The sequence below is a fragment of the Molothrus ater genome, chromosome 7 (genome assembly GCF_012460135.2).
Source record: "Molothrus ater isolate BHLD 08-10-18 breed brown headed cowbird chromosome 7, BPBGC_Mater_1.1, whole genome shotgun sequence".
Lineage (NCBI taxonomy): Eukaryota > Metazoa > Chordata > Aves > Passeriformes > Icteridae > Molothrus > Molothrus ater.
In genome coordinates this window covers 34,448,296-34,475,066 of record NC_050484.2, presented here as the reverse complement: position 1 = coordinate 34,475,066, position 26,771 = coordinate 34,448,296, and the positions used below count along the sequence as shown (strand labels likewise).

Below are 26,771 nucleotides of genomic sequence, written 5' to 3'. Positions count from 1 at the left end.
AAAATACTGTTCTGCTACTGACATTATGCTGTTTGCTCTTTATGGGAAGATGCTGCTTTATTTGAAAATGTGAAAACTTTACTTCTTTTGATCCCCACATATTTAGGAACTATTGATGGGAAGATGGTGATGGAATTTTATTCCTTGAAAAAATGAATGTCCAGATCTTTGTATGCTTATCACTCCCCCCCCCCAAAAAAAAAGAGATTATTCCCAAGTAAAGCCCAGAGTGATGATGGTCTAGCAGGGCCAGGCCCTGCTCCTGCTGGCTCGTGGTTCTGCCATGTCTGAGGGTGAGAGGGGCACATTGGTCCCTGAGGGTGTTCAGTCCTTGGTGTGTCCAGAGACCACCAGAAAAGCAGAGGGAGCGAATAACCTGGGTCTCATGACCAGCTTACCTGTCTTAGAAAAAAAACAAACCCTGAATTCACCCCATTTTTAAATAACACCACATCAGTGTTCTTTGACCAAGTGTCTTCCACCCCTCCTGAAATCCTTGCTGCATTTTGTGTCCCAGCCTCTAACAGGGCTCCGTGTGCTTCTCTCTTGTGCTTCCTCGCAGGGCGAGACGGCCGGGTTTTCTTGGGCAGCGCTCGGCAGTAAATTCAGGTCTCTGCTCGCAGCAGAACCGAGGGAAGATTTGTGACAGATGGGGCTAAGTCACAAACTTGCAGCCTCAGGCAGAATTGTGGAAGTTTCCAGAGTGTGCCCATATTTACCTGATCAGAGAGAAAAGAAAATCTGCAGAGGAAGCCGAGCCTGGCTGCTTGTCATAGCTGACACAGAGCCATCTGCCACAAACCTGTGGCGGCTTCAGATCTCCAATCCCTGCCACCACCCCAGCTCAAATTAAATACAGATTCTTAGAGACGTTATGATGGTTACACATGTCCTCGGCATCACATGCAGGAGACTGTTCAAAAAAAATATGTGGCCTGTTGTGTAACCGCACTCATGTATCCCATATGTGGTGCCACATTGAATTTCCGGTTGAATCTGTTTTTATCCTTTGTACTGGATGACATGGTGCCTGAATTCTTTCTTTTCGCCGACACGATGGCAGCCAAGCTGCAGCTTCAAACGCTCACACTTGGCTGAGTTTCTACCTAGGTTGCCAGGTTATCATTGGAGCCTTATTGTGTCCTCAAAGGGCCACAGGGCCTGAAAGGAGGATCCGAATGCTGCCGGACTAATTGGGCAGCCATCTCCGGGTTGTTGGGAGGCAAAGGGCTGCTTGAGCACTTCTGTCTCTTTTTCTTTTTTTTTTTTTTTTTATTGCAAATTAATGACTCTCTGGCAAAGGGATTTTTAAGTGAAGGTATTAATAAGGGGTCTGGCAGGTAATCCCATGATTTGTGGAGTTACATTTGCATTTAATTAATCTTAAAGAAAGCTGAAAGATAAACAGCTGTAATTCAAACTAGCATGGGAAATATGCTACGTGGTGCCATCTATCCGATAAAATGAAAGCTGAGACACTTGTTTTATTTCTCTCAAGGATGGAGAACAAACAGATAACAATCAAAATACTTCCAATAAAAACCAGTAGTTTAAATGTAATGGCAGTTCATCAAGAATCTTTGCATCCAGTTGCAAATACAGTCTTTTAAAGATAAATCACTTATGATTCCAGCAGTCAAGCCGCAATATTTGTTGATGTAAAATGTTTTGAAGATGTAGATTGTACAATAAATTTTTAATAAAGTGCCCACTGCAATTTTTAATTAGCATATCTCATTCATGTATAAGTGTGTACATCTATCTGTATGTTTATCACCATGCATATCCTTGTGTCAGAGTCAATGAATGCAATTGTGTCTTTATCTGATGAAGTAGAATTTGGTTTGCAAGCGATAATAAAACCTTATGGCAATTCCAAGATTTTCATCTCTGCTCTGGGAAGAAGCAGGAAGAGGACTCTGGGTAAGGTGTCATGATGTGAAGCCTGGTAAGGCTTGTCTTTGCAGACAGGTGTGGTCTCAGCTTCCCTTGGATCAGGCAGAGCAGCTCCTCTCCCTGAAAGGGGTGAAAGGTACAGGCTGATCCCCCTCCCCACGAGTGTCTTTGTGACTTTTGACACCATCAGGAGGCTGAAATGTCATTTTTCAGAGAGAGAGAGAGAGAGAGGGAGCATGTGTTACTTCTTGTTAAAATTACCCCATAAAGCAATCAAAAAACAACCCAGGCAGACCCAATGGAAAGTGTTTGGTTATTCTGCTAGCACTGCAGAGTTGTAATTTTGCAGTTATCATCTCTCTGTATGTGGGTTCCTCCTCCTTTCTGCTCAGCCAAAGCCCAGCTTGGCTTTAGGCACAGCTTGTGGTTGGGTGGACGTGGTCTTCCCAAGAGCATAGGACTGGTGGTCATCCGTGGAAGACCCAAGGAACAGGACTGCCTTGCACTCCTACCAGAGTGTATCTTAGATGTTCACCAATGTCATCACACCTTGCACCAGCCAAGTGGAATATTTTTTGGCTTTACTGCTGGGGAAACTGAGGCATGGTGCAGTTGTAGCAAACTGCTTCAAGTATCACAGTGAGTCATTCTCCAAACCAATAAAAGGGAAAGAGGAGATGCTGTAATGCTGCACTTGGGCTTGTGGTGAGCAGACTCGAAACATCAAAGCTGTGTGGTTTGCACTCAAAGGCTCCTGCTGTCCTCTGGGCACACCCTCATCAGCCCCACCACCAGAGGAGGTCTCGCCCAGCTCCTTGGTGAGGTGCAGCTCTGCCCTGCTGAACCTACTGACAATGATTCTTCAACCATGCCCAGCTCTGTCTGCTGAGCAAGGCTTCGTCTTGGTGGAAAATTTTTCCCTTTTTATGAACTCTTGCAAGTAATGTTTTATAATAGAAACTCTGTGAGGAGTTTAATTGCAGGGTAATAAATAGCAATGCTGTGTTATCTCCTGATATTTCTTTACATTCTTAGCAGAGATGCACAGCTGCTGTGGAGCAAGGATCCCTGGAAGTGTTCAAGGCTGAATTGGACAGGGCTTGGAGCAGCTTGGTCTGGTGGAAGGTGTCTCTTCTCATGGTGGGGGATTGGAAATAGGTGAGCTTAAAGATGAGCTTAAAGGTCCCTTCCAACCCAAACCATTCTGATTCTGTGTCCTTACCACATCACAGGATGTGTCGGGGAACCACCCTGGCCTGCTAGAGGTCCTCAGTCAGGAGAGTGATGTAGGACTGCCAGGTGGCCAGAGGTGATACTTGCAGGGCTTCCAGGTAGTCAGAGGTGATGTTTTCCCCAGAGAGTGTCCCTTCAGCACTGCAGACTGAAACAATCTGCGGAGTTTTGCCTCTCAGTTTCAGCAGGGGAAACGAGAGTGTCACCCCGTGCTGCTTCATTTCAATCCCTCGCTTCAGAAGGTCAGAGGGACAAATTGGGATCTCGGTCCCGTTGTTCCTACACACATGAGTAAGCGGCGAATGCAGACACCTAATCCTGTGAGTAGAGCAAGAGATTTGAACCTTGACTTACTTTCATGTTTATTGATGTTTCACCTGCATTGACCCAGTGGCGCCAAGGCTTTGAGACAGGTTTCAGTGCAGAGTCAGAGCTGGGTTTCCCCGACTCTGTGCCAGTTTCACCCTGACCAGACAGCTCCTCCTGCATCAGTAACAGGCCAGGCTCCTAATCCTGCAATCCTTTTGTCCTAGCATTTGAGATCACAGGAAACACAGGTTTATGCCACATGAGCATTGTCTTTTCCCTTATAATAGAAAGGAAAATCCTAAAACAATTAGGAAATTCTGTACCAAAGCGTTTCCAGCATTCCTAGCCCCACTCTGGTGCTGCAGGCACAGCAAGGAGCTGTGGCACCGACCAGCTTCCATCCCTGTTTGCAGCACTGAGACCTCTGCCTCAGCTCAAAGCTGTTCTGAATTAGGTGGTTAGATTTTTCTAATTGCGTTTTTAAAGACCGAGCCAGCAGTTCATTAGAAATCACGGAGCAAATTCTGCTTCTCTATTACACCAATATAAATCTTGAATGAATTTATATCAGGATAACTGGGAGGGTAGAATGTACCTCCCATCTTGTTCCTCAGATTATTAAAAGTTAAAGGGCCTTGAAAATTAAATTCACCTTTCCCTGTTCAAGCTGTTTACTCTGTTTTTTATTCCAGAAAGGACAGTTGAAAATAATTAACCAACCTCCCTTCTGCTTATAGGCACTTTTGAGTTGGGTTCTCATGTACTAGCCCAAGACTAGTTTGTGTGGAAAAGACCAGAGGGCATTTTCTTTCAAACAAATTGTTTTCATGGGAATAATTTCCCAGAGAATTATATTAAAACCTTTCTGTGAATCCTTGATTTTTGAAAAAAAAAAGAAAAAAAATTCCTCTATTCCTCTTACATATCCTTTATTTGGAGGACTTGGCAGTGTATTTGCAGATATAAATGAGCACCTTAATGAAAGTCCTTCAGGATTTTACCTTCTAAACAGGCTAACCTTATTTAACCGAAATACTTCTTAGCGAGGAAAGGAAAACCTTGCAGGAAAATTTTGGCTCTGAGTTTCCAACCCTTGCAAGTAAGGTTTTATAATAGAAACGCTGATAGAACTTTAATTACAGGGCAATAAATAGCATCGCTGCCTAATCTTCTGATATTTCTTTGGATTCTGAGCGGAGGTTCGCAGCTGTTGCTGGAAGCTGATGATCGGGGGCTCTCGGGGCTGGGAGTTGTTCCCCCCACCCCGCGGGAGCAGCGGCGGCAGCAGCGAGCGCGGAGCGGGAGGGACGCGGCCGGGGCAAACAGGGGAGGGGAATGGGGACAATCGGGACCCTGGCACCGAATATCCCACCCGCGGAAAAGGTTTTCCCGTCCCGGTGAATGGCCGAGAGGATGGAGGTGCGGGCAAGCCAGGTTAAACGAGGCCAGTGGCGGTAAAATAAATGAATAATAAGAATAACGAGAATTACAATAGCGCGAGGGGCTTGAGCCGGGGGCGATCGCTGTCGGGGCAGCCCCGCGGTGCCCTCCGCGCATCCCGGCGCATCCCGGCGCTGCGGGCGGAGCGGAGCGCGGCTTCCCCGGGAAGCGGGGGACGGACACGCCGCCCGCCACTCTTATCATCGACATTATCGATTATAAAAATATTCTGAAAATCCGATTCTTCCGTAACATTGGTCTATAGAGGCAGCACGGAGAAAGGCTCCCCCTCCCCTGCCCGCCGCGGCTTTTCCGCGGGTGCGGAGCGGCCGCCCGTGATGCGCAGCCTTCCCCCAGCCCTGCGCGCCTCCGGCCGCCCGTCCCCGGCTCTCCTGCGGTTCCTCCGGTAAAAACACAACCCCCAAAAAACACCAAGAGAACAAAAAAATACCCCCGAGCCCCCGAAAGAAATCCCGGGCAAGGAGCGCGGCGCTGGGGAGGGATGGGAGGGATGCGTGCGAGGGGCTTAACCCTTGGAGCTTTGAAGGCAAAACAAGGAAATACGTTGGAAAGGCATGTCTGTAAACAATGATAATTAGCCTTTTCAAAAATCATAACACTGATTAAAATCTCGGATTCATTATTTATTCATCACAGAACCTCTTTGCAGACCTGGGAATAGTGATTAAAACCTAAGTGCTTCTCAATTTTGCACAGCTCAAGAGGAGCCTAAAAAGGGGTTAAAATGGAAAGGAAAGAGGAAACCAAGCAAACAGAATTCTTCTTTTAAGAACCAATACTTTCTTCTTCCCTTCCTGGCAGGAATACTCTTATTCCCCCAAATTTTGGTATTATGAAAATGTTTCTCATACTAAGTACAAGTGTTAGACTGAATCCAGTTGGTACTAAAATTGCAAACACACTTTCACTCCTAGAAAAGCCAACAGAAAGGAACTTCTTTTAACTCCATAATAGCAGGTTACAGAGTAAATGAACAACTGATGGTCAACTGGCCAATTATGGTATAAATATCCGTTGTTTACAGCGAGGTGTTAAATGAGCCTTTCGAGCACAAAGGATCAGACTGTCTAAGCTACAATTTGTGCTTCATCCCATTATGTCTCCCCGAAAAAGGCCCGTGCCGTTGTAGGTAATGTGCACACAGAACATATTTCTCTCTGTTGATTTTAGTTTGCTTTAATTCAATACACACTCTTGTTTACTTTTTAAAATTTAAATAAATGTCAGCATTGTATAATTTCTATGTTAACAAAGCAGTGAGCAAAATCCCTTGTATGTTTATAAAATATTATTGTTTAATTCACATAGTTTAGGAATTCCAAATGTTGAGAATAGGAAGGAGGCCAAATACCATCTGTTTATAACTATGATGCATCATCATATGTGTACTTTAAAAAAGAAGAAGGAAAAAAAAAAAAAAAAAAGCTTGGTCAATCATGCCACTGTTCTATCTGTTAGGAATATAGTGAGGATTTAAAATCTCTCTGTGCCATCCACAGGAAATTTTAGGGCGGTTTAATTCTGAGCAGGGATGTTACAGGAGTTGCTCAGGTCTGTGTTCCTGTCAGAAGAGCTGCAGGAAACACTCACGTGTCCCAACCACTGCAGGCATGAATTCAATCACTTTCTCCCAACCCCACTTCTAGAGACCGAGAAGCAAAACCTGAGAGATTTATTTAAACTCCTTTATAGATTCTGGGGGGAGAGGGGAGGTGTGGGTGCATCTGGGGCTTCATTTCCCAGCGCTTCATACGTTTGTGTGCCCGTGTTTTTAAGGACAGAAGGAAAGCGTGAGGATTTTGTAGCCTGTCTTGCAAAACACAGGCTATAGACTATCATTCAGCTGATTCTGCAAATAGCTTAAAAAAAAAAAAAAAACAAAACAAAACAACAACCCCTCTGTCAAATGTTAGTAGTTTTAGGTCCAAGTTAAAATAGGTCCTCGTTAAAAATAATACCTTCCATACTACGGAGTGGTATGTAACGTGCATTTTAAAGAGAAGGTAGTCTGCAGGCTTAAAAACAAAGAGAGTGTCTCCAAGTTAAGTAGATAAGAAGATTTTTTTTTCCAAACCCAAGTTAATTAGCTGGTACGTCAAGCCTCATAGATGTCTTCCTACCTTTCAAGGGCTGAAGAATCCCCAGTAAATGTACTTAAACTTCCTAGCGAGGGCCAGTGAGATGAATGCGGAGATTAGGGCGAGTATTACCGTGCCTTCTCAGTGCATCCCAGCTGCAGTTCATCCTACTATTGATAATGATGCTTGGAGTTACTGAGGTGGTTTCTGAAACTCACATATGGGGTCCTTTCCCCAAGGATGAGGAATAATAGCGGCACTCAGGTGGTACGGGGAGGGCAAGCACAGATTTGCAGTTGTCTTTGCCTGGTGCGTGGTGACTTTTCAGTCATGCTGATTTAATAAAGGGAGAGGTACCTTCAGGACAAGGGCTGTAATTCTCTGGTGCAGTGTTTGATTTGTGTTAACAAACAGGAGGGAAGAAAAAAAAAAAAAGCGCAGGTGAAAGGAAAAAATGTCTGGGCTTGCTGGAAGGCAGCCCTGGCAAGAACGCTGGTGCAGTATAAAAGGTTTTGTGGCCAAACTCTCAGCAATTTCTGTAATACCACAATTTAGCATACTGTACACTGCACTGAAATGCCTGGGACTTTGTTTTTGAACTTCTTCTTTCTACTGTTACACTTAACTTGCAGTATCTTGAATTACTTAGCTACACCCAGATAGAAAGTTACCGTTCCTTTAGCTCTGCACACTGTGCTGGGCTCTTAGTGCTAAAAACTGTCCATCAGAATGGAAAAGCTTTCCAGCCCTTTCCTCTATATTTCCCAGCTTTTAGCATAACCTTCTGAGATGGTTTATTATCTTAAAAGACTTTCATATTTTTAATTAAGAAAAGGAAATGCCTTACACACCTCTCTTCAGTAATCTTTTTGGAGCTGGTTCCATCAGCAGGGATAATTTGCTACCATGCCATGAGCTTAATCTGCTCACGCTGACATTACAGGAGTGAGAAACAGGACAAAAGGCACCTTCTGTCACTGTAGTTTGCAAAAATATTCATAAATGTAAAATGTATACAATCCCAGCTTGAAAAAAAACCTGGTGCCAGCTCCACACAGCCAGGCATGCATTCCTGCGTATTACTTCCTATTTTCCATGGCTATGTGATCCTGGGTTTCCCAAGCTGAGATAGCAATCAAGGGGGAGGATTGTCCAATTATGATGTGCATACCTGTCTACAAGGAATTTTGTGGACCCTTCATGCTCATTTATCACTTGGTTTTTCCACACTGGAGTAGTTCCATGAGATGCCCTGAGAGAGGCTGCTCCAAAGGTTCCTCAGTGCCATGTTCACTGCACGCTTGGTTCTATGCTGTTCCTCAGCACTCTGGGTCAGTAAAGGATTTGATAATCTGTAAAGGATTTATATTTCTCCTTTGTAAAGAGCTGTGGTTGAGGCTGGATGTCCAGGACATCCAGGTGGGAAGCCATCAGTCTCTGGGTCTTGCTTCTGTGTCCGAGGTACCTGTGTTGTGTCAGGACTGCAAACCAAACTGCACCAGGCATGAAGCACATGGTAATTCAAAAGGAGAATGTGTTCTCCTGGTCATCACACTAACTTCTGGCATCCTTTTGGGGTCTGAACACCTTGTGCTCCCCTTTAGCAGAGGTAACTGAGGGCATTGATCATCTCACAAGCTCCTGGGCATTAACATTTAACCATCCTATAATTTGGTTTTTAAGTGAAAGCAGGGAGATTAATAAACTTAATCTAGCATTCACACAGATTTGAGGACAGCTGACCTCTGCCCTCTAGAGACTCAGGCTCATTTAAGAATCTGCATCTGAGAGAGCCCCCACAGTTGTCCTGTCACAGCCAGTCCTGTCCCCCGTGGGCTGCAGAGTGTCACCCTCACTGTCTGCAGCAGGAGCAGGTGGTGACAAGGAATTTGCTGTTTTTATTTATGTCCCCCTCCTCTAGAAGGGTCAGTGTTAGCAAACACAGCTCCCCCCTTCAAAATAGCATCTCTCCTGGGGATTGGAACAGCAAAAGCAAAATCTTGGTCAAAAATGAGTCAATCTTTCAATTTGTTTACATACAGGAGAGAAAGAAAAAAATCAGACCAAAAAAAAAAAGGGAAGCAGTAATGTCAGGTCTTTGTTTTGGGGGCAGAATTTTGCAACTTTTGGCATTACCTTACAAAATTCCCAAATTGGGAAAGGCTTTCATGTTGGAGCATTCAGCCAACGGAAGCACTCCCTCAAACTGTAAAGCATTATCTGTGGATTTCTTTGCACATTCCCCGTCCTGCAATTCTTGGGGAAGAAAAAAAAAAAAAAAGTACTTGGATAGGAGTAGTTTGTCAATGCTATTAATAGATATGTTTAATGCAGAAGTGTGCAATGTGATGAACAGCCTTGGCAGGAACCATATCCAGCCTGATTGTATTGTAATACTGTTTGATGCAGCAGTGTGTTTGATCAGTTACAAGTGATGAGTATCATATCACATCAAACAATTTAATACAGTCTCATTGTATGGAATTATGGCTGCTGTCAATCAGCATGTGGCCTATTCCTTACAGATCTGTCTTTGGGAGCTGGAATACAGTGGTAGCTTCATATGCATTAATAAATAAAGTGCTGCTGAAATTCCATACAGACCTGTTGAGGTTTTTTGTTTCTCTTTCATGGCCTCTTTATTTTTTATTTCATTTTCATGATCTTTTGTCACTCTCTTCTTTTTGAATGCTGTGTGGAGGTGAATTCACCTGGCCAACAGGACCCAGGGTGGGGCTGGCATGCTTTGAGGAATGCTTGGAAAACATCTAGCAAGAATATTTATATATGAGAGTTGTGAATTTTGTTTTTCTGTGAATAGCAGCCTGAGTATAAATCCACTGAACTTGTTTTCAGCTGAAGCTTCACAGAGTCTCTTTTCTTGGCTTCCTCAGGGGGAGGAGAGGCTATCTATTAAAAATGCATATGTTTTGTCTTACTGCTTGGCACACCTCACTTGATAACCCCCTACTTTGGTTTGGGGATGGCGCTCTTTGAACTTCAAGTCTCTTCCTTAGGACTGATATATTCAAGGTGCTGGAGGGGAAGCCTATGTCAGATGAAAGATATGTATGTAAATAACGGTGTAGAGGTGGGGTTTAAGGCATCACCCATTTTACTATCAGTTTCAGACATATGCTGCTCTGCTGCTGGCTTGCCTTGCTCCCACTCCCTAACACAGAGCATGGGTTTTAATGAAGTCATACTCTGCTGCCTACAAATATGGGGTCATGCTACACTTGTACAGGAGTGGTGATTTCAGTAATGTTGCTTATTGTGGTCAAAGAGGGCAGAAGATTGCCTTTTTTTGCATCGTGTGGCTCTGGGGTTTTGGAGCCTGCACAGCCAAATTGATTGCGTTGCAGTAGGGCCACACATTCAGAGAATGGAGGTGTCACGCTGGAAAGCCAAATTTCAGCAGCTGATTAATCAATGTAATGACTGTAAGCTTTCCCACCTTTTACTACTGTCTCAGCCTGCAGATCTAAATAAGACTGGTGCTTGAAAGGGAAACCTCAGAAGAAATTTTTGTAGATGCTAAAGGAAGTGGTTCTTGGCTTAATAAATGGCATGTTTCTTCTACATCAAAAATTCTCCTTGGGGGTAAAACAAGGCCTGGTGAGAGATAGGGACAGGGATAAAGATAGCTGCATTTAAGAGATATTTCTGGTTGACTTTGAAGTGGTGACTGAGTTTGAGCTCACCTCGGGTTTGGGGGGTGCAGCCTGGCTTTCCCTGGCACAGATTTCCCAGCAAAACTGCCCTGATGGATCAGTGGGAGCAGCCAGGGCTGTGGCATGGTCAGAAGGAAGCTTAGCATTATGTAACTCCAACAACCTGAGCTCGGAGGCATCCATGTAAAGCAAATAAATAAAAGACCCAGCTTGTTCCTTGTAACATGATCCACCTGATAATTCCTGAGCACTGCTCAGCCAGGTATTTCCTCTGCCTCCTAATCCAAGCAAGATAGGCAAAACCCCATATGCTCTATTTTCCAAATAGGAATGACTTGTCCTGTTACACAAATCATTACAGAATTTTATTATTTTTATGGATTATAAACTGGCCACAGTGATACCCTGCTCTTGCAGATGAGGGTGATCAATTCAGAGCCAAAGAGCCCCACAGTGTCTGACAGCCTGGGCCTTATGGTGCAAGGCAATGCAAAGACAGTGAGGGTAAAACAATATTTATAGGAGTCTTTATAGCAAAATTGTTTTGCTTCAGAGCTGGCTTGTTAGGTGGCTGCTAATGACACTCCAGGATCACACAGCACCTGAAGTGGAGTGTGTCCTTCCCTGGTTTATCTCATGTCTGGCATTAATTGGCCATGGCTCCGTCTGAGACCGTGATCCAGTCAAATCCTGTAGGCCACGCAGGTCTGGGTGGTATTTAGATCAGAAAACTCATCCAAGCAAGAGGAGCATTGGTTTGCCACTAATCCACAGGAGAGCAGTACCTCCACAAGGTTATTTGTAGATTATAAGGCCAAGAAAGGACTATTTGGATCATCTGGTGTCACGTGTATAACACAAGCCATATGACTTCCCTCAATTAATTCCTGTTTGAACCAGAAAACCTCATCCTCTACTGGTCTAAAAATTGCCAGCCATGCAGAAGCCACCACAACCTTTGATATTATTAGATACGGTGTTTTCAGAGAGATTTTCTCTCCAACAAAGGGTCAAAAGTGACATTTATCTCCTGTGATTATTAGATACTTGTTGCTAGGGCAAGAATGTGACTAACAGCACTGAGACCGAGGTTCCCAAATACCAATATCTTTCACCTGGGTTTTTCTTGTGGTCCTATCTCCATCAGAAATCCTTCATTTTGCCTTTTTTTTTTGTGGTTTCTATTGCAAAAGGACAGTTCTTTGTCAGCCACCACAGTGACTTGGTGTACAGAGCAATGATCTATTGATAAACAGTGGTCCCTGCACTCATTTGGTGGAATTCACCCAAAATCACCAGGAATGACATTGCTGAAAAGATAACCATACCTATAGTTAAGAGGCTTTGATTTGATGTGCATTTTAAGGGTTTTAACAAAATAAAATAAAATAAAATAAAATAAAATAAAATAAAATAAAATAAAATAAAATAAAATAAAATAATAATTGCCACTAGTGTACGTTGTGAAACCATTGCTGCTTGCTGGGATGAAAGGCACCATATGTGAAACATGTTGCTGATTTCTTATCTCCAGAAAAAAAATGCTATTAAAGTGCAGAGGGACAGAATGATTTGTTTCTGCTGTAGGGGCAGTGTTTCATGGGTTTAGAGAATGAGGGTCCCATTCCCTCACTATATGCAACCTAAATGAGTGCTGCTGAACTAGAATGTCAGAATTTAGTTACAAAGGTTTTTTTTAAAGTATCCTTTATATATTTTTATAAAAGAAAAGGTTTTTTATAAAAGGAATTTAAAAAAAAATCCTATAGAACAAGACTTTTTGCAGGCATTCACCCTCAGTTGAATCACACACACATCTCCCTCCTCCAGTGCACAGCCTATGGAGTTGTGAGAGAAATGTTATTTCTCAAACAGTGAAATGTGCTTCCTAGCTAAGGAGATGGCCACATCTCCCCTGTGATAATGATATATAAAAGCCTCACCAACCAGCGAAATTCATCCCCTCCTTCCTTTCCCGGAGGGCAGAGCAGAGGGAGCAAAATTCTCAGTGAGTGTTTATTGCGGGGACAGGTGAGCTGGGGGACAAGAGGACCCTTCCTCCCACGGGTCCAGAGCATCCAGCACCCAGGGGACCCCACCCTGGGTGAAGTGAGGGACCCCCAGCCACGTCCCCCAGGGACACCAGCCCTCCCCTGCTCGTAGGATGCTCAGGACACAGCTTGCTTGGAGCAAATGCTGCCCAATCCCCTGTGTGGGTGCCCAACACGAGAGCTCCGAGCATCTCGCCCAGAGGATGATCTGACAGGGCTTTCCCAACAAAAATGGCTCCATGTAATTCTCCATCTTCCCTTCCCTGCCCTCCTGCCTCCAGTGCAGGACCCCCAATGAGTTAAAAGTGTAAGAGCTGCTCAGAAAAGAGGTCAGCTAATAAATGATATAGAAACCCCAGTCCCAGATTTTCTGTTTCCAACATGCTGCGCAACTAACACTGTGACACTTTGGCAAGATGATGGAGAAAAATCCCGTGCCAGCTGAATGATGAGCACCCATCTTTTTTAATTAATTGGGTTGAAAAATGTCTTGTGTCAGTTTGAATGTAGGGGCTCTTTGGGCTGCGTTTTTCTGGATACTCATATAGATACATCTAACTGCAGATTTGAGAGCCCAGCGTGAGGCCTCATAAATGATAAAAATATGTATATATTAGAATTATACACACACACACACATGCACATATTGGATAAATTGATACTTAAACATATATGTGTGTATATAATGTTCTGTTCTCTGTTCTGAGAGATATTTATAAATAGATTTTATATATATCTATTGCTATTATTCACAGCTCTATGTGCATGTGTATTGCAAAATCTGTTTGGCTTTTATTTCCTGATATGCTTTTTTAGTTTTTAGCAGAGTAATATATCTGATTTCTCTTTAAATTAAATGAATTTGTTTGTCTGCCTTCCCTTAATGGAATCAGTTTTGATATACTCTTTGTTCATGCTGTTACAGGCTTCAGTCTAAGGGCTCTTTGTATTAACTTTTTAAAGTTACATTACAAAGAGGTTTTAAGATTTCCCAACAGGCTTTTATTTAACCAGGGCTTTTGATCTCAAACCTGCTGGGGCCTAGTGAAATCCTTACCAATTCTCCAGTAACTCCTCACTATTGGAATTTGAAAAGACCCACCTGAAGGATTTAACTCGCTGTATGGCTTCAGCCATCCTTTAGATGCTTCTATTCATGCAGACAGCGAGGGGGTCGAGGGCACCCTTTGTGATCCTCCAAGTAGCCTAAGGTGCCCTTTGCATAAGTTGTACTCCTGAGGAAATAAAAATCAGGAGGACACAAACCTATATACCTTATTTCCTGCTATCTTTACTTAAAGGAGGAGCACAGGGGGTCTGCTTAACATCCTTTGCTACCTAAATACCTTTTGGACATGGGAACTCAATAAAGGAACTTTCATTGCATCCATTACCCTACTGCGGTGCATAGCAAATTAGATTTAAAAGGGTACTTTTTCCCTTACAGCTATTTCTATCATTTTCTTTAAAATTTCAATTTAGTGTCTAGTGACAGAATATTCTGTAATGTACATTAGAACTATATAACACCAATTATGCTAACTGTGAACATTATTTCAAAAGAATTAGTTATATTAAGTTATAGATAAACCATTGGGAAAAAAAAGGTCAGGTTAGGGAAAAAAAAAAAAAAGGAGCTGTGTGATAATGTTTTAAAGGAGCAACATGAAGTGAATGCTCTTTTCATTTTTTAATCCTTTCATTTTGCATAACCCACTCTGAATTTTTGCAACTGGCTTGGTCTTGGTTGTTTAGGCAGGGGGGCGGCGTGTCACTGTGTTAGTTTACAGCTACAAATCGTGGTGTAAAACCCACAGCTGGGTCCTGTGGTTGGGGAGAAACATCATTTCCTCCGTTTGGGGGGAAATGGAATTGCAGAAACCCATGAAAAGTCTTTTGGCAGACACTGGTGACCAGTACACAGGGAATAAAAAAAAAAAAAAAAAGAAAAAAGGAAAAAATGCTGGCAGACCAAGCTTGAAAGAATATAACTAAGCACATTCTTGTCACAGTTTTGGTTGTCTGTTTTCTTTCTCATGACTGTACCACACATGATATGTCTGTTACCTGCATTTTGTGTTAGCTTTCTCAGATTAATTCCTTTTCTATTTCAGCCCTATATTAAAATAAAACCACTCCAGAGTGCAAGAGAATCTAAATGTACCTTATGTTTTCATGACTCTTATTTTCATTTGTCTATTTCCTATTGGTTTGTGGGTTGGAGGAGTTTTGAGTTTCAAGTTATGTATTTGTGCTCCTTCTTTGTGTGCAGTTGATCTGGATGTGCATTGCACTGGAGAGGTTTTGTGTAGATGAATAAAATAAAAATTCTCCATTTTAATCCTTATTTTCCCCTGCCTTAGAGTTGGTTCAAGACTTTTGCTGGAACTGTGTGCGGTTTGGTTATTTCAATTTGTAGGGATTCCTGGCAAATCATTTGTGTTTGTTTGACGTCCTGTGGGATCAAACTGCCATGAATTTTGAATGTTCTAAAAACTGTGTAGTTTACTTCAGCTAAAACCGCCTTCCACTTGAAAACATAAATCAGCACAGTTGAAATCTAGTCAAGGTCTTTTTTTTTTTCTTTTTTTTTTTTTTAACACTTGGGATTTGCCTCAACTTCAGCTTGAGCTGAAGCATCTCTGTGCTGGTCCCTTGCATCCAGAAGAAAAGCTGGATGACATTGCCATGAGTCAAGTGCCAAATTGCCAAGCAGAGGACAGTTCTGACTGTCCATCACAAGTGATGGGTCCTTGGGCAGAGCCTGAAATGTGCCCTGCCTAGGATTGCACCTTCTGCAGGTGGGTTTTCCTGTTTGGGGCCCTTCTCACACGGTCTAGAGTTCAATGACTTCACAAAACCCATCAGGCTCCAAGTCAATGAGGGAATCACAGAATCATTTAGGTTGGAAAAGACCTCCAAGATCACCGAGTCCAATTTAGACTTTTGTTCAGCTGCAGCTCCAAGTGGAGTTACAGTAGGAGCTTTCACTTTTTCTCCAGCAGTGACGTGAAATTGGAAGCAGATGTGAACGCTGGCATTGTCTCTGGGGGACAGATGATGTTATTTCACCAGCTTGACATCTGTTGAGACTTGATTAAACCCAAAGCGTGCTGGGCTGGTCCTGTTCTCTAGATCCTCTGAAAAGGGATTTGTCCCACCAAGTGTATTTGAGGATTCAAGCCTCCCTTTAAAACCTGGAAGCCTCTGAGCTGGGGCTTCAAATTGGACTTTTTTTATGTTCAGGAGATGCAAACCACAGTGGAAAGGTTTATATCTTTGTGAGGCTTTAATACAAGACCATCTTTGTAGAATAGTGGGAAAGAAAGGCAAATTGAGAGGGGAAGAAGGAGCTTTTGATTGGCAAGGCCTGGTGATACTTTTGGATGCGTGTCAGGGCACAGGAAGATGCCCTGATCCAAGACCTTTATTCTTAAAAACTTCCTGACAGCTTTGCTGGGCAATGTCATCCTTGCCCACCCCAAAGAGGGAGAAGCTGTGTTCCTCAAGCACATCTTTTCCACCGTGCTGTACCCATCACTGTGTGTCTTGGAGGGGTATAGAAAGCCCTAATTTCCATGTGGATGGTGAGGGATGCCTTTGTGGAGGAAGCAGCCCCGGATGCTGCCTGGATGCCTGAATAGCCCCCAAGAAACCAAAGCATCCCAAGTTTTGTTCCACCAGCTCCCCCTGTGACCTTTGGTAAGCAACTTAACCTGTTGTCCTCAGGATCCCCAGTAAAATGGGAGACCTTAATACTTATCTGGTGGGATAACAGTGCTTAATACTTACCTAATTGGATGACAATACTTACCTACCTACCTCACAGGGGTGTTGTGAGGATTAATTAGCTAATGTTTGTAAAGTGCTTTGGAGATGGAAAGCGGTATATAGTAGTGCTAAGCACTGTTACTCTGTGTCAGCACCCAGACCTTAAAATGGCTAAGGCTGCAATAAGAGTTTTTTTATGTTTTTAAATAAGCCAATTCTGCAAGGCATCCGGATGCTGGGGTTATTTTTAGGCAGAGATTTCTAAGAAAGTTGGGAAACAGAAGGGTATAATTATATGACCTGGAACCTTTTGTTGTTTCTTTTAGTTGACCAGCTAAACAATCTTAGGTGTTGTTTGATGAATTGTAAAAACTGCATGTTGGTGTTTAAGACATATCAGTGTTTACTCTTGCTGATCAAACAATATTCGTTGAAATAAATGTCTTTGCTACAATTTGGACAAACAAATATATTATATAAGCCACAGGAAGTATTTATTCCTCTATGTTGTTTCTTTCTGTGAGCAGCTTTTTTTATCAGTGTAATTCTGCTCTTGTTCCCATTAGGGTAACTGAAAGGTAACACCACTGCAGTAAACGGAATTACACCAGATACAAAAGCATTATGTGAGAGCAAAATTATATTTATATGTGGTCTGAAATGCAACTTGATTCTTGGTTTTAAAGAAAAATCAAACCAAACATTCCTAGAAATATGTATAAATGCAACTTTAACAGAAATTGTCAAACTCTTTGTTGAATCCTGCTTGTTACATGGCAACTCCTAAACAGATTTTGCAAAAGGAAGGTCTGGTATAGCATAGACCATATTTTCCCTTTTGTGGGAGGAAACTTTGCAGGATTTTTGCTTTTAAATATTTTATTTGGTTCCTAATGTGGGCTCTCGATCCAAGAAAGCAACTTTATAGTTATCAAAGCACCCATTTGTATATTTTTTTGTTAGAGCATTTCTTCAGATCTTTTCTTCCCAAGTGTTAAAGAGAATTCCCACAAATTCCTAAAATCTGTTAAAATACAGAACAGAGTGCTCACATTGGTATGTTGTATCTTGGCTGTCCCTGGTAGAGAGCCTGTGCATTTTCATCCTGGGTATGCAGAAGAAATTCGATCTGCTGCTGGGCTAAGCACCAGGATTTGGTTGGCTCTAGGACCAATTCTTACATTTCTGCATCGGGCAAACATAAGAATGGATAACACTTGAAATAAAGCCTACCCCAAAGCCTTTCGTGTGGATATCAGGTTATTTGAAAATGTAACAGAGACCATTCACCATAACCAAGGGTGAGTCAAGGAAAATGGCACCAGAGGGCTCAGAGCAGCCAGGAGGAAAGCTCAGCCCAACCCCGGGTGCATTGTCGGTGTCCCAGCTGCCAGAACGACCGAGGAGAATTTGGGGGAAGTGGGCCAGGAAGCCAGGTGTGGTTGCTGGGAAGGATATCTCCCAGATTAACTGGTGGTTGGCCCTTCAGCTGGCCATGAGAGCCCCCAGGTGCTGAATCCAGCTTTGGACCACAGGAGGAGGTGAAGGGGAGGATGACTGACACTGTCACCCTCTAACTCATCAGGCGAATGCTTATATAATGCATGCATGTGAATATAATAGCTGTGGAGCACTCTGCACTTGGTGTTCCTGAGGAGCAGCTGAGGGGATGAGGGGACTTCGTGTTTGGGGAGAATTATTTGTATCCAGGCAGCAGAATTTGCAGACTTGGAAGCTGGGAAATTTGGTTGAAGTACAGGACTTTGCTAACCCCTCAGTGGCCATTGTTAGCATTTCCCAAAACAGGAATTCTTGCCAAAATGGAGAGGATTGCCATAGCCAGTGCCTGGAGCTAAGAAGGTGAAATGCAGACAGGGAGGGAAAAGGTGGGGAAAGAGGGGGTTGCAGTGGGGCGTCAAACAATGGAAAAAAAAGGTAAAAATCTGAAACTCTGTCTCTGCTCTCAGTGACCTTGGGCAAACTGTATAAGCACAGTGTAAAATGAGATAAAAGGCCGTTTCTACTGCACTTTAGGAATGATTAGAGACAGTGCAGTGCCCAGGTGCCACCATGGTGGAGACAGACACAGACAGGCAGAGCAGCTCCCAGTGGGCTTCGCTCTGCATCATGTGCTGGGAGAGCACTTCTGCAATCTCTTTAGCCTCAGGAGACCTAAAGATGTAGCTGTGGATAGTTTTGTGTATCTGAATTTAATCTTCTCTCTCCTGCCTTCCTCAAATCAGCTCCATCTGATGGTGTAGTACATATTTCCATACATATTCACCAGTCTGGCAGCACTCCTTTGAAAAAGAGATGTTCTGGGGGGAAAGCACAGCCCAAAGTCCACCTTCCTGAGCAGACTGTGCTTGCTGCATCAGCAATGAGTGACAAGTAAATCAGCCAGTAACACCTGAAATTGCTTCAGTGAAGTCTACCAGAACTTGTAAGCCAAAGGTTTCTTTCCTGCTCTAATAAGTGCTTAATAAATAACAATTTCTATTAAAAGGAAAAAAAAAAAAAAAGAAAAAGTAGTGGTCATACAAATAAGACAGTGCTACTGAACAGGAGAGCCTCAAGGGACACATGACACCTGATCACTGAGGCTGCCTCTGGCAGTCAAAGAATCACAGAATCACAGAATCATAAAAAGGTTTGGATTGGAAGGGACCTTAGAGATCATCTGGTTCCAACACCCACAGGCACATCTGGGCTGTGATTCTTTCTATATTAAAAAAGCTCAGTGGTCCCTTCCTCACCTTTGGCCAAGGATTTCTGCTCTTCCCTGGGAGCAGTGCTGATATTCCATGGTGCATGACCACCCTGGGGATCCAAACTGGCCAAACTCCCAGCCAAACCTGGTAATTGAATTTCCAAATGGTCCCTGGGGGTGTTAGCCCCAGCCTAGAGAAAGGATGTAGGGTGTAGGATAAGGAATATTGGGAAAGGTGAAATCATAGCAGCCTCAGAGGGGTCTGGATAAGACATCAAGAAAACACCCAAAGAAAATACCTTACTTACTGCTTTTAATCGTGGCTGGTGCTGTAGGTGGTCAGATACAAAAGATTTAAAAAGAGGACAAGAAAGGGCTGTCTCAAATTGAGCATTTATTCAGAGATGGCCTAAATTAAGCAAAGGACAGGATGTGCAGGATGCTGAAGTCTGTGGCAGACCGGAACCCTCTTGTTTCTGCCTCAGCCTCATCTTCATCACTGCAATGAAAAGTATTTGTGCTCTGCTCAGCGTGGGTGGATTTCTGCAGCCCTCAATGGGATTGCAGGGGGAATCAAAGTGAAGAGTCCTCTTTAGGTCCTCAAGAAATAGAGCTTTCTGCTGGTTAACCATTACTTTGCATTTTCCCTTCCTTACAAAACGACTGAGGTTAAACATTAAGCGCCTGCAGTGAAGGACACCTGTATTTGCTGGTCCCATTATGCAGCTCTACTGAAAAGGCTTTACAGCTGTCTAAATTAGCATAATTAAATCCACATCAATTAAAAAACCTCCATCATCTCTTTCCCCTTCAGATGCAGATAGTCGCATTTGTCTAAGGTGCTAAGTGACAAAGGAACTTTTTAACAGTGGAAGCCCGAGCTGAAAGGAAGAGTAATACGGGTTGTATATTGGCCCAAGGTTCACCTTAACACCAGTGGAAGTGATTAGTGGGTGCTGCTCTGCCTAAAGAGGTAGAGCTGCCTTTTGCATGACAATGATGCCAGGACCCAGAGCCAGGCATTAGAGATGTGCATTTTACAACAGGCTTGGCTTCTATTGCTCCTTTATACCCCATTAATGGGGGGAAACAAAGCCTGGCATGATTTGGCCTATTTCCCCCACCCTACTTTCTTCCCTTTTTTGTTTTTTTTTGGGGGGCTTTTTTTTTTTTTTTCGGTTGGTTGTTTTGTTTTAGGGTTTTGTGTTGTTGTGTGCGGGGAAGCCCCAGTGACCCCAGGATAGCAGCAAAGGCTGCGCTGTGTGATGCGAGCGAAGAGAATTCCTCCAGATGAAAACTGACATGGGGTTCAGGGGTTAATTTCTGGAACAGGCGCATTTGCATACAAATGAAAAATGATGGAATTTCTGTTCTCCTAAATTTTCAATGTCATCAGCATCAAACAGCAGTCAGTGCTCCCTTGCTGTTTGAAGAATATTCATTACTTCAGAAGAAGGGGCACCTTGTTTGGTATTAATCTCCTCTTCAGTTCAATGACTTAATTTGCTAAACTCCATCTGAAGTGCCACTCACTTTTAGATTTCTCTGCTATTCTTTGTTATTTTTCATAACATATTCTTAATACTTTTTTTATTTGTAAGGGGATACGCGTCCCCAGCAAATGCAAGCAGGAGGAAGGACTGCCTTTATTTATTTATTTAATTTCACCCAGAGAACTCAGCACCCCTCTGAATCATTTGTAACACGTGTTGGTGTCTGCTCGCCTTAAAATTCATGGGGGTTTAGCAGAAAGAAAATAACTTTGTGGACTCAAATGGGAAAACAAACATTTTTTCGTTCAAAACTGACATTTAAATGGACATCTGGTGCCTTGTGCAGCAAGGTTATGGGGTGTCATGCCTCTAACGAAAGGTAACAAGCAGCTAAGTGATTAATCCCCCAAAGAAAATCACAATATTCTTTTAGTTCCTGCCTCTGGAAATTCTCATCTGAAACCGCGGTGGCTGAAGAAGTACTCGAGGAAACTTTTGTGCTAGATCTTATTTCCCCATTGTCCTCTCCGTGTCTGCCAGGGGCCTGAGGAAGGATCCCATTTCCCTCCATTTTTGCCCTTCATGGTTATAATTCTTGTCCCTGAATAGGATTATTCAGGGGATCTTTAGATCTTCAGAGCCTGGGGATGCCTCTGGGGAATTGGCCCAGGGCTCTCAGGTGCCCATTCCCACCCTGTGGCCTGGGTGCTCCTGCTGAGGGTCCCAGGGGAGGGGGGGTGTCCCTGTGGGATGGGAGCCATCCAACTCATGTGCAAGGGCTTAAAAAAACCCTCAAAGTCAGGATTTGCCCCATAACCTTTTGGTTTTATATGTCCAGGGCTTTCTGAACTTTCCAGTCAGGCTTATTCTTGATTCTCAAAATAATGGGGGTTTTTGTTTGTTTGTTTTTTAATTATTAATCAGATCTGATTTTTTTGGCATGAGCACTTATGGAAATGAAGCAATTGCACTGTCTGTTCTTCTGTCTGTCGCCCCTACTAACTTTTGAACCTCTTTGCCAATATCTCTCCAGTTTGTTAACAGGCTACAGAGCTCAAAGGTGTGAAGTGCTTTCCAGTTTTATTTTTTTTCCTTTCATATCTAACTCTGAAATGGTAACATTTACTGTTGGAAACAGTACGGACAGCTAAGCTTTTCTCATTTTTTTTTCTTCTTTTTTTTTTTTTTGTGACTTGTAAGGGGAAAAGAGGTGATCTGAGGATTAATTCCCTGTGTGTCTCTATGAAGGCTGTTAGCAATTAACCAACTCACTCCGGATGCCTCCAAGTCCAGCTGGGTGAGGTTCAAGATCCTTGGCAAAAAAAAATATCAAACAACAAACTATGTACACATAGTATATACAAACAACTTGCATGCAATTGCCTCTTGCTGCCTTCTCTTCATGTAACCTTTCTTTAAACTGAGAATTTTGTGGTTTTTCCATATTTATGGAGCGTGTCACTCAGCGGGGCTGTAGTCCTGAGCAGGACCTTGAGCACTCGAAAAATAAAAATAAACAGGGGCTGATGGGGGGGAGTTGCATTCCTACCTGGAGCATTAAGTTAAGAGTGTCTAAGGGCCTTGATCCTCAGCCCCAGCCAAGCTGGATTTAGCATAGGTCATATTAAGGTGGGGCAAAGGGGGCTTTGTGTCATTTTTAGATCCCCTTATCCCAGGCTCTGGAGCCCTGGTGTGATGGATGTGCTGGGAGGTTGGGATGGCAGAAGGGCTGGTGCAGCTGGCCCAGCGCCATCCAGAGATCCTCTCCACCAAGGGCAACTCGGGGGTGATGGGATAAGCCAGCTTTGCCAAAGGCAGCTGCTCTGGGAGCCCGGATCTGCCTCGTTATCCACAGAGAATATCCTCGGCACACAAAACTTTCTCTGTGGGAAGGCTGGGGTGTGGGAATGGATCCTGCGCTGACACGTCTGTGATGAGCGGGGAGATGCTCCCCTCCAGTGCAGCTTGTTGCTGTCGGAAGAACAAATCAAGGAATTGTCAGATAAAGCCGAGAGAATCAGTAAAAATCAGCGACATCCAGAATTCAGGGCCAAAGACTTACAACTGCCCCTGTCTTGTGCTGTGAAATCCTTCTGCCGGGGAGGGGGCTGGATTCCTCCCGATTCCCTTACGTGACAAAACACAGGCGGAAAAGTGACTCTCGCAAATGCCTTTGTGGTGGAAGGCTCAGGATTCTATCTGAGGATCTGATTCTTAGTCACATCTGTCTGTCTTGTTGTATGAATATTGATAATGAAGTCAGAAAGAGAGACTTGTCATCCTAAGTGCAGCAGACTCTGGCACTTGCCTGCTCAGGAGGAGGCGGCTCTGCTGCTTCGCTGCTGTCGGTGATGTCGGTTTGTTGAAATAATATGTCTCTGCCAGCTGAGAATCTGGCCTTGAAATGAGAAAAGTTGAGATTCCCATTGTTGAATTAGTTTGGCCACATTAAAAATACGTTGCTCTAGAAATGTGTATATGAATATGCTAATGTTTATTTTGCTAAATGTGCTTGCCAGGATGTGCCATGTGGCTGAGTTAGTGTTACTTTAAGAATCCTAATTTTTTGCCTTTTCAGACTTTGGATCTTTTAAACTTGTAAACACAGCATTTTGCTGGCAAAAGCCTCTATGATTTTATGCATACAGCTGACTTTTATCTTCACTTTTTACATCACCTTAATACTGAGAGAGAGAAAGCACTCATCTGTTTATGATAAGTTTATCAGAAATACTCCAAAGTTTTCCATGACTAAGATATTATATTGTTACAGTGGCTTGCTACAGGGTAATTTCTAGACAACAAACAGAATATTTCAAAGCCCAGATGTCCTGTTTAGACAAGGGGGTTTATATTGATTAGGATCTGCTTTCACCTAACATCGTGTAGTAAATATCACAAAGACATAATTAGAAAATTTGGTACAATATTTAGTCCTAGTCCCTGTGTGCCAGAATTGTTTGACTACTGAGAAACTGGAGCTTGTTTGCATCCCAGTGTGTTGTGAAATGCAAACTTCAAAGAAAATATTATATCTCCCAACTCCAGCTCGTGAGAGTCTTGGAAGTATAATACAGAAAGGCTTAACAATCCCTGCTGAGGAAAGGGCAATTTGACACTGAAACTACTGTTAAAGCACCGTTGACACTCTGGTGGGCAAAAAGTGCTTATTAGAGGAGTCTAGTTACAGTCTCAGGAGCCAGGCAGAGAAAACGCACCCGAGTCATTGTGAAAATTGGCAAGTTGCACCAAATAGATGTGTTTTGTGTATGTGTCTGTGCTATTTTTTTTCTCCCCCTCCTTAACTACACGTATCTCCATGTTTGCTTCGTAGGCTTTCCATAAGATTGGGGCCCTTGCGATATTCAAATAAAATATTTAGATTTGCAAAACTTCTGGAAGCCAGATTTTAAGGGAAAAAAGAAGTTTTTTGTCAGATTGTCAATGTCTGAATTTCATCACAATCTGTTCAGCTGTTTGTTGCAGGCAGGCGTAAAACATAGTGGGTAAGTGTGTGTTTGTACTTCTTATACATATTGAAAGAGGGCTGCCTAATCCCCTTGATGAGGAAAGCTCTGTAAATTATATACATCTGCAGGCACTGTTCATGGGTAGTACAGAAGCAGAGAGGCAGATCAGCAATTTGAGGGAGCAAATAAGAGTTTTATCACAAAGTCGGCGATTGGGAACCTCAGAGCAGCCCAGCCTCCTGGTGATGTCATTTACTTGTGGGTTTGTTTGGGGTTTTTTTTGAATGACCCGAATGTTTCGCCTTAAAATCTTTGCCTAGGAGGCCCTTCTATGCACCCAGGATTTCTGGCAAGAGAAAAAAAATATTTGCTGATGACAGCTCTGAATATATTCTCTTTAATTGTCACTTATGTCTCTGTCCCATCCTCTGCACCGTGCTAAAAATAGTAGTTTGGGTTGATGGTTTCAACACCATCTAATGTATGTATATTATTGCATACAAAACCTACATAAAAATGTCAGGAATGAGACCTAACCCAGGAATAAAATTGAAAGTCACAAACATGAGAGAAGACCCAAATAATGAGGGTGTTGCAGGGAAATGTTGTATTGATGTCTCTGTGTAAATACATGCAGGCAGAACACTAAAAATCCCACCACCCTCCATGCATAGAGGATTCCTAGAATAATATTTCCCTATTTTTTTTTTGGTAAATATGTAGGTAGTGTTTATATTTATCCTCAGCCTTTCCCTCTTTCCTTTAAGAGTGTGATTTGATAATTATGCTACAACACTTGTAAGGTAAGTGCAGGACATATTTTCCTGTCCATTTTGCAGAGGATAAATTTCTCCAAATCGTACAGCAAGTGTCTGGCAGAAGTGAGACTGACACCAAGGATAAAATCCCTTTGATTTCAGTGAGGCAAAGATTTTATTCCAGGAGTTTTGTCTCCACTTCTCCACTCTGTCTCTTATGCCCTGGGTATTCTGGGCTTTTGTTGCTACTTGATCCAAGCCTTGGCTCATTGGGTTAAAGGAAAGTCTGACAAAGAGGCAGCAATGGTAGTGTTAACGTGACACTGTAGTTATGGTTTTGTCAGCATTTCCATTATAAACTTCTGTTTGCAGCAATTATAAATCAGCCATGAAAAAAAAAAAAAAAGGAAAGAAATCACTGTGAAGTAAAACTTGGCATGCCAGAGTCCAGGAGGGAATTTTGAGCTTTTGGAAATAATGGCTTCTGATTACCATAGACAGGCATGACATGATGTGCAAATATACACTCCACATTGCACTGGAAAAAAATCAGAACAAGTGTCACCACTTTGTCATGGCCAAGGTGTGAGGGAAAGAGGGTCTTCCTGACTTTTTGGAAATGCAAGAAATATCTTATTATTCTCAGAAACATCCTATTAATGCCCTTAACTACTCCTTAATTTTTCCTGTTGACTTTGTATCATCCCATGTCAGGGAAAGAGGATGGCTGGCTTTGGGGTGTGCAGTGGATCAGGCAGTCAGCTGGTGTTGATCATCATCACAGCTCCACCCAAGTCCAGTGAAGTGAGGTTGGCTTACATCAGCGGACAGTCTGGCTCCATATCACCTTTCCACAGCAGGCTGAGGCATTTGCTACCCATTTGGAGCCCTAGTTAGTGTTTGTTTAACTTTGGAAGTCTATTCTGCCATACTGATTGAATTCCAGTGGTGGGATAGGCACAAACTGACTTGAAAGTGTTTTTGCTGAGGACGTAGTTGGTTATTTGGAAGTTGCATTGTGCTGATATTTACTGTATTGTATTCCAGGCTTTTTCCTCCTGCACAGCAGAGCGATGGAGCAGTTGCTGCTCAGCCAGTTTACAACTGTCAGGCCCGTCCAAGAGGCTGCAACCATTCACCTACCCTGCACCCAAACCATGATTTTGCAGGATGAAGCTGAGTCACTGCCCATTCTGGGTCAGAGCTCTGGGCTGAGCTCCCTCCTGCATCATCATGGCTCGTGAGTCACGCGAAAGACGAGCTGCTGGCTCGTGGGAGCAGCATTCCCCAGCAGCCGGGCTGGAACCCGAGTCCTTACTTCTGAATTCAGCTTGGAAATAACGACAGCGCCCCAGCAGCTTTGGCTTTCGGTGGTGCTGCTAATAACTGAGTGCTAAATGTGGAGCAGCTCTGCAGGAGTGTCCCAGAGTCGGGTTATGGGGAGCAGGCATCAAAACAAAGGTGTGGCAAACTCGGGGTAACTCGTTGAATTGCGCGCTGGGGTTGGGTGTGGGGAGGAGAAGCAGCAAAACTCCTTGCTGGGGTTTTTTTAGATGTGACATTTCAGTGATGTACCAACAGAGGAAATTTTGCTTGCAGAATCCTGTGAGCAAAACACTTCTGAGAATGTATGTATACAATTGTTTAAAAAAACACAGGGTTACTGACACAGATGCCAATTTGGTAGGGCATATGGAACATTTACACTTGCCTTTTTCATTCTTTCTTGCTACAGCTGGTACTGATTTAGTATGTGAAATTTTACTAGCAGGAGTGCTAATCAAGACAGAGATTTCTGTGAGGATTTAGTCATTTATGTGGAGGAAAACTATGGGTATCATTAAAAAGTACAAGATCATCTTTGAGA

At 43.1% G+C, this 26,771-nt stretch overlaps 1 protein-coding gene across 6 annotated transcripts in view; it reads left to right on the top strand.

Moving 5' to 3' along the window:
• Positions 1-26,356, top strand: part of GTDC1 (glycosyltransferase like domain containing 1) — a 195,336-nt gene extending 168,980 nt beyond the window's left edge. For 3 of the 6 annotated variants that reach the window (XM_054515338.1, XM_036386338.2, XM_036386337.2), the window contains one exon: positions 25,952-26,356. In XM_054515338.1, coding sequence (XP_054371313.1) covers positions 25,952-26,065 — 114 coding nt within the window. In that variant the 3' untranslated portion in view covers positions 26,066-26,356. Of the gene's footprint in view, positions 1-562; positions 1,725-25,951 lie in introns of those variants that run through there. The other 3 variants (XM_054515339.1, XM_054515337.1, XM_036386339.2) reach the window with 1 other exon arrangement.
• The last annotated feature ends 415 nt before the right edge of the window (positions 26,357-26,771 follow it).